Source organism: Apteryx rowi, unplaced genomic scaffold, assembly GCF_003343035.1.
Source record: "Apteryx rowi isolate R43461 unplaced genomic scaffold, aptRow1 scaffold_86, whole genome shotgun sequence".
Taxonomy (NCBI): Eukaryota; Metazoa; Chordata; class Aves; order Apterygiformes; family Apterygidae; genus Apteryx; species Apteryx rowi.
The window spans coordinates 2,072,925-2,080,895 of record NW_020451160.1 but is presented as its reverse complement, the minus strand read 5'-3'; the positions used below and the strand labels follow the sequence as shown (position 1 = coordinate 2,080,895).

At 44.9% G+C, this 7,971-nt stretch overlaps 1 protein-coding gene across 1 annotated transcript; it reads right to left on the bottom strand.

Annotated features, from left to right (window-relative positions):
- Positions 1–3,119: 3,119 nt before the first annotated feature.
- WFIKKN2 (WAP, follistatin/kazal, immunoglobulin, kunitz and netrin domain containing 2) lies at positions 3,120–7,512 on the bottom strand. The gene is made up of 2 exons (XM_026090567.1): positions 7,312–7,512; positions 3,120–5,112 (listed from the first exon to the last, which is right to left on the bottom strand). The coding sequence occupies exons 1-2, from the start codon at positions 7,510–7,512 to the stop codon at positions 3,601–3,603; spliced, it is 1,713 nt and encodes a 570-aa protein (XP_025946352.1). The 3' UTR covers positions 3,120–3,600.
- Between the last annotated feature and the right edge of the window lie 459 nt (positions 7,513–7,971).

Genomic DNA, 7,971 nt, shown 5'->3' with positions numbered 1-7,971 from the left:
TTCCTTTCTCTCTACCCTCTCACATTTTTTATATAAATTTTCAAATACTAGCATTTCTTTCCAGCTTTCTGACAGCCTTAYGGTTGCCCTGTTCAGAGATATGCAGTCCAGGGAGCAGGACACAAAAATCACTGTATGAGCAATACAAAGGKTTTTTTCTGATCAGGAGCTGTACACAAGTATGCATTAGCCTAGCAAAGGCTTTAACTGCATCCTTTAGTGCTTGGCCCTGTCTATATTCTTCCTGCAGGTTGGCTGACTGGTCAGACCTGAATTTTAGGCTTCTTAAGGATTTAGTAAGTGGTTGAACTAAAATATTAGCATTGAGTAAAATATTAACTCCTCAAAGTTAGAAGGTGGGGAGGCTCTGGTTTTGGTTCAGTCCCATGCCAAGGTGAAGGGGAAGTACAGCACTTCCAGAAGGACTGGGATGTTTTTCATCCTGGTGACTGGGGCTAGAGGAAGGAGGGCTGATGGGGCAGTAGATGGCACTTCTCCGTCTGGGCCGGGGCAGAAGTGGTGCTTCCACTTGGCCCTGCATGCCCCTGGGCTGGTAGCAGTGTAGCTTGTCAGTCACTGCACCACGCTCTAGAAGGGGCCAGTCACGTTCAATATTTGCCTTCTCTGGATGACCTAAACTGGTGGTTTGTGTCCCTGGTGGCCTTCTGGGAACTGAGCTCCCTCTTGGCATGGGGCTGCTTTGCTCGTCGTGAGCTGGTCGTGGGCGTCCCTTACATTGCCTGTGTCCTCGGGGAGCTGGGCTGGCCTGTTCAGTGCCAGCCCATGCTGTGCCATGTTGGTAGACTTACCCAGTCCCAGCAATTCCCTGGGGAAGCAAGCCCTTGCACRCTGGGGATCGCAAGGTTTGGCTAAGGAGGATTTTTTTTGAAGTGCTCCGAGTCCCTCCAGTGAGCTTGCTCATGCACCATGTGCTCTTGGTAGATGCAACCTTTTCACAGCACCCATTTGGTTGGGCTGAAGGGCTCTGCCTGCCCAAAGGGGCTGGAAGACAACACAGCGGTGTTGAGTCTTATATACCCTGGGTATGGGTATGTTGAGTATTACATACCCTTCAGGAAATTGCTTGCGCATTTACTTAACATTAAGTACATGCTTTGGTCCTGTGGGCTTCGCTGGTAGCAAAAGTTAAGTATGCTTTTTAGATCCCAAGCTTAAGTACTGTAATGCACTAACTGGAAAAGCAAGGAATAGTGTGATATTTGCTCTTAGCTACATTTGCATCCCAGCTCTTCTGGAACAACTGGGTACAAGTCTCTAGAGCCACTCTAACACTCCCACACTTGCAAAATCCTTTAGCTTTCGGAAAAAAGAACCAGTCTTTATTAAACCTTCATCCTCTGATGCCTCTGCATTAGAAAGTATGGCAAGAATATGCCACTTCCTACTGATTGCTTGAAAAACAACAGATGAACCRTAGAAAAAGTGGCACTTACCACAACCAGGAATGGTCCAGCAGTGGTGCTAAATATTTCAGAGGGCAGCAGGGTTGGCAGCTCTCAGCTCCAGAGAACAGTCTTCACCAGAACATACACAAATGTTATGAACCTTCAATTGGAATTTTTCTCACGTACACTTAGGAAGGGTGCAATAAAAAAAGAAACAGGTATTTCGTTGGCCCRCAGTCTGGTAGAGGGTCCTCTGCCTCTCACCCAGCTTCCTTGAAAGTATACAGGTAAGCAGAGATTTAGTTCCATCCCTGTTGCCTGAGCATTTCTGACGTGTAAACCAAACCCAGAGCAACAAAAGAGCCTACTTTTCCGTTAGGCTGTGGTTTCTGCCGATYGCTCAGGCTGCGGGATGAAAGGCACAGAAAGCCTACCTGTAAATGGGATTTGGGCCCAATGTTTCAATGTTTCTTCTGAACTCAGCGCTCTCACTGTCTCTTAGGTTTTCTCCCTGCAGCCTTTGCYGACATCCCCAAGGTCCACAGGCTTTTTGGGTTTCAGAGGCTTGCACGTAATGCTGAAGCCTAGCATCTGCCTTCCCCAAGTCCTTACAGTAACCAGCCCCCACGCGCTGCCCGGGAACCGCTCTCCTCCCGCCGCCTCCGGCAGGCCCTCCAGCAAGCCCGTTAGATGGCACCACGGAGTAGCGCTAGCAGCACCTTCCTTCCTCTCGCTGAAATGTGTCTTGACACAGATCCAGCCTTGAATTGGCCTTTTGTGCAACAGCAGAAAGCTCTGGGCACTGTTGTAGTAACTCGCTGAACCAAGCGAACAAAGAGCGTAGTAATGATAAGGATCGCTGTGTAACGCTCTCCCCTTTTCGGTACAATGACAGTCCTTAACAGAGGCAGGATTTTTCCAGGATCAGCCTTTTCTTTATTTAAGGATTGTGCATAGGCAAACATTACATTTTTGGACACACAAATGTTAAAATGATCAATCCCGTGTGTATGCACATGCTCTCACTCACAGCCTGTGCTGTTTTTCTTGGGGTATTTTTCCGTACAAGTACATACAGTGGCCCTGCACAAAATGCTTTCAGTGGTTTGAAAGACTGCTGTAAAAAGGGTCAAAATGATAAATGTCTTTAAACAGCGTATGCTGTGTGTGTTTCTGTATATGCATTTGTGTTTCCGCAGCTTTGTGTCGGTGCATGTGTAATATAGTCTGTAGAGTGTGTATTGCACTTTCCTATTTTGAATTTTGTTTTGACTGCTCTTATTTTACTCTCTTACCTATAGAATTAGGCATGCYGATGAAATTAAGCAATAAAGCACTGCATATGCTCAGGTATAAAGGGCTTCCAAAAAAAAGACAGCTTGCAGCAAACAGCCATCCCTCTGCCTAGGACTTTATTTAGTGTTAGACAAGGAATATATTGATTAAAGCAAAAATAGGAAAGTGCTATGGAATGAGGTCATTTGCTGACATTATTGTTATGGCAGAAAAGTTCATTCAGGGATGAGACTGTGCCTTGGGCTTTTACATGGACCTGTTGTCCTGAGTATAGAATCAAGGGAGTTTTTCAGTGGGAATTCTTTGAGTAAGGATTGCAAGGTAGGTAGCAGTTGCCATTCAAAAACAAAGTACAATCCAAAGAAAATGGCTAGGAAATTTTCAATTAAAATGAGCAAATTCATAATGCATAGATTGGTTAAATGTGTACAGTTGTAAATATAGACAATAATTTACAGGCTTTTCTCTTCAAATATATTAGTGCTGCTATTAGGAGACAAGAGTGTGACTTACTGTACTGTAAATGAGACAGATTAAGTTGACATTATATATTACTTAGCTGTGTACCAATTAGCTACACAAATGCTATGAATTCCGTCATTTATGATGGAAGCTACATAAAAATTGTATAATTGCTGCAGTGAGTCATCTAGTTAAATGGCACCCCTATATGGAAAAATTGATTTCAATGCAAGATTAATAGCCTTTTGCTGCTGTTTTACGTGCTTGCCAAAGACCATACTACATTGTTGCTAAGCATGATTAATGGATTAAAATAAGGATTCTGCATAATTCCTACAGTGTATCTTCAAATAACTCGTTTAGTTTGTGCACTAGCCTAGCGCTTGTTAGCCCTACCTAAGGCACAGGTCTGGAAGGCTGACACATGTGAAGAAGGTTAATGTAATCCTAAGAACTCTTTCAGAAGCTCACAGGTTTTCTTGTGGATGACTTCACGGAGTTTCCGTACGCGCCGGATGCTGGAGGTCCCCACAAAGCTGTCTGGCTGTAGGATAGCCATGCCGTTGTGGACATCTCCCATGATGATGAGCTGGCCATCCACTGTGGTCATGTTGGGACATGGGCAGCTCCAGTCCATGTTCAAAAGGGTGATTTCCAATGGTTCCTTCCCCAGGAATTTTAATCCCATTTTTTCATCTTTGAGAATCTCCTCCACTGTCACCAGAGCATGTCCCGAGTCTTGGTCTTCGGTCAGTTCTGTTATACGGCCCAGGATAACAAAGTCGCTTTTGCAGAAGCTTGTCACCAGCTTCTGGCGTGGTTTGCAGGCTTTGCAGTGTGTGTTCTTCGGGAAAGGGCACATCTCTTCACAGGCCTCCCTGCTTTCAAAGTTGTTCTCRTTGCCTCCACACCCACCATAAATGAAGGACTGGCATTGCTTTGTCAAGCTGTTATAGGCCCATCTGGGCTCATAGGCTTTGCAGTGACCTTGGAGAGCTGGCAGATTGCAAATGTTGATTGGGCCGTTCATGCAAGTTAACATACAGTTCTCATAGGTCTCAAAGTGGTTGAGGTTGCTGTTACAGTTCCCATAGATGAAAGTAAAGCAGTTGTTTTTCTTTGCATCGTAATACCACCTGGTCTGCTCTTCTCCGCAGTCTTCACTGTCCGGTTGCTTCAGGCACTCATCCGTTGGAAAATGTGTTTTGTTCTGGGAAGCTTCCTTGGATGTAGGTTCTCCTTTGATAACTGACAAGGGGAAATCAGCCCTGAGAAGGCCACCGCTATTTTTTGCAGTGCAGGTGTAGATGCCTGCGTCTTGGAGCTGGGTGTTGTAGATGACCAGCTGGGCAATGTTGGTGACCACGACATTCCCTCTGACGTGATTTGGCTTCATAACGACTTTTTCCTTCCCATCAACCTGCTTCTCCCATGTGATTTCTGGCTTGGGTCTCCCTGTAACGTCACAGAGGAAGCTCACGGTCTCTCCCACGTAGACTGACTGATGGACTGGATTGTTCACTAGCGCTGGTGGCAAGATGTCAATGATGGTTGTCTCTGAATAGGCAGTGGTAGGGCGAGCTGTTGTTTCTGGTGGGATAGGGCTGGTGTTTGGCCAGGTAAGATGGTATCGACAGGTGACAACGTTCAGTGTAATGCCTTTGATGCAAGCTTCTGCATCCATGTAGCACTTGTTATAGTAGGTGAGCCCATCGGAGGCACAGGTGAAGCTTGGCTCCTTCTCACACCTGTCCTTGCACTTGCACACGGGTTGTCCATCCCAGATGTCACACTCTGAACCTTGCTGGATGCACATGAAACGGTCGCAGGTTGCCTCTTTGGGCATTCCCACCGGCCCTTTTTTCCCCTTGACGTCCATGTACCGAGCTGCCACGCAACTCTTTGTCCCACACACATTGGGGCAGCACTTCTCAAAGGTCTCGCACTCCTGAGGGGAAACAAAACAACCCGGTCGTTAATGGGGACAGAGCAAAGTCCTTTGTGGAGAACCAGCAAGCAGAGCGCCCAGAAACTTTCAGGGTCTTAGCTCAGGGGACCCACTTCTGCCACAGAAGTCTCACATAACCTGGGGTCCAAAGCTGAGTTTCCCCACCAGTGACGAGTATAAATGCCCCTGCCACGTGAGCTGGCATGTGGCTAAACATGCTGAGGTTTCTGAAGTGCTTTAAGAGAAGACCTTAGAGAAGGGAAATGCATTCCTTTTTCTTAAACATTAAATTCATCAYAAGTCTTTCATAGAGTCACATGGACAGCTTGACTACAGAACTAACAACCCCCCTYCCAGCACTCTCCGAAATGCCTGAGGACAAGCCCTGAGAAACAAGAGCGGATGGAAAGTCTTATCATATGGCTGTAGGCAGTAATCCTTCTTATTTTCCGCAAAAGTATGTAAAGTATTATTTGAATTCCCTGAGACTAACAGCATACTCTTGGAGGTGAAACTGCCAAGGATTTGTAATTGTTCACATTGTAGAGGAAATAGAATATCTCAGAAGTAAGGAAACTCTTGCTCCAGAAATAATTTGTTTTCTATGGTATTTAGAAAAACAAACCCAAAACAGCTCATTATGGCTTCTGTCCTATTTTAGTCTTATTTTTGAATGCAGCATCTCTATTCTAGTGATTTATTACACCCCATTTTAGTTACAGTCAGCTGCAAGTTGTGGTTAATTTTAGCAGAATTTTTGGTTTTCTACACAGAAAAGGTATTTGATACATGTCCATTAGTATCACAGCTACTGTGTTGTTCATGGATTACTTCAAGGGACCATGGACACTGCTACCATATACACAACAGGACACATTTCTACCCTGTGTTAAACCTCTACAGTCCCCCTAAAATCCACTGGCTTTCTCTGTAAGTGAGAAAAAAATGTTTTTTAAGCTACCAAACTAAATAGCTTCTCCTGAGTCCTGTATCCCTTCCTTATAGGGAAAAAGATGACCTAATAACATAACTCTTTCTCTATTTCTAGCTGCATACTACTAGATTTCAGAAGCAAAGTTGCAAAACACAATGAATAATATTTTCAGCTGAGGTTAATGAGCCTGGTTTTAGCAAAGCTGGTGGCACAGTGCTGAGTTGCTCACAGACCACAGGCTGCCACAAGGCAAAAGCGAGGATTTTTATCCAGTGGCTTCCGACTTTCAATTTTTGACCAGAAATTTATTCAAACAATGCCCTCTGCTGTTGTTAGGTTTTTGCAAGTGTTTTAGTATTCATTGCTGCAGCTGGTGGTTGAAATAAAGGAGGCTTAATCAGGAATGGCAAAAGTAAAAAGAGCACCTTCATTTGTAACATATATCAGATCTGTTTTAGCAATCTCTGTTTACTTGGTGGCCAGCCTCTTACTCCCTTTTTCACTAATTTTAGCGTTGCAGAAACTACTTGGCTATAGAGCATGAACCAAATGTTTTTCTCGGCATGGTATATACTGCTGTCTGCCTGGTTTTGGCTGCAGAATCTGTGCCGTTGGACATGATGTAAGAGACAGGAAGAGCAGGTATTTTCAGATGCCAGCTTGAGTTGGCAGTGCTGACAGGTTGAAAAATGATTTTCAGGGTTGTAAGCTAAGCACATTTTGAGCTGGAAATATCACAGAGAACATCTGCCTGGTCATTTTAACCATGTCCCTGTTTTTCACTCCAAGCATGCTTTATGTTTCAAGTGCAGCAAAGGCTGATGATTTACATGCTAAATCAAATGATTTCATACAGAATTCCTCCCAGGAGTATAAGGCATTGATGATGGCCACTGATAATAAAGAACTTGGTGACACTGCTAAAATACTATGGATTGGCCCCGACACATGCTGAGTTCCGGAGTATCAAATTCAGATGTTTCTTTTGGCAAGAAAGCAAGGAAAATGATCAAACAGAGTGACTGCTTCACCTGCATCAGCATAAGTGACAGCTGCCACACACCTCCACACTTAACAGATGATGCATCAAACCTTTTTTAATTTATATAGGTCACAGGTCAATTAAATACACGTGTTGTCTGGATCAAGTCCCGCACGGTGCCGATGCCTTTCTATCTGGAATAGAAACAGACTGTGGCGCAAACAAACACACCAACAAAACCCATAGTCCACAACGCAGATGTATAAAAATGTGCATCACTCACCAGATCGGCTTCGCACTCCCGCTTGCAAGTGCTCTGCGCATCTACCCACAGGTTGGGGTTCATGTCATTGGGGCATATCCCAGCGTGTGAATACCGTACGGGAGGTAAAGCTCTCCCCTTTAGAGAGACCTCCAGAAGCAACAGGACACTGCTCTTCCCCAGCAAGATCCACATCCACCGAGTGAACAGCACCAACAACATCTCAGAACTTCTCCAGGGCAGTGGCAGGGACTGAGCTGGAGGGTAGTTCTCGTTTGCTTGGGGTCGCTTTTTTCTTGGCGAGCCTTAAATTTCTGAGGAACCCAAAAGGACCTGCCTTCTGTAAAAATTTCAGCAAGCTCCTTTCCTGTCTCTGTTGATAGTGCAGCTTGGTCTGGACCTCATTGGATTAAAGGTCCTAGGAAGTTACCCCCTTATTTTAAGAGAAATGCTAATAGTCTGAGCAGAGTTAGCTCTATTTATACCCTGCCTCTGTTAACAAGTCAGAAAAAGTAAACTTGATTTCTTTGACAGGCACACGCTTCCTATGTCCTGGTGGCAGTCAGACAGATTTGTTGCAAGAAAAAAAAGCTGGAAAGAGTTTAAAAGGCTGGAACTGGCACGGTGGGACCCCTGCATGTTTCTGAATGCAGGGAGGCCTTCTTAACCCCTTTAGACCTA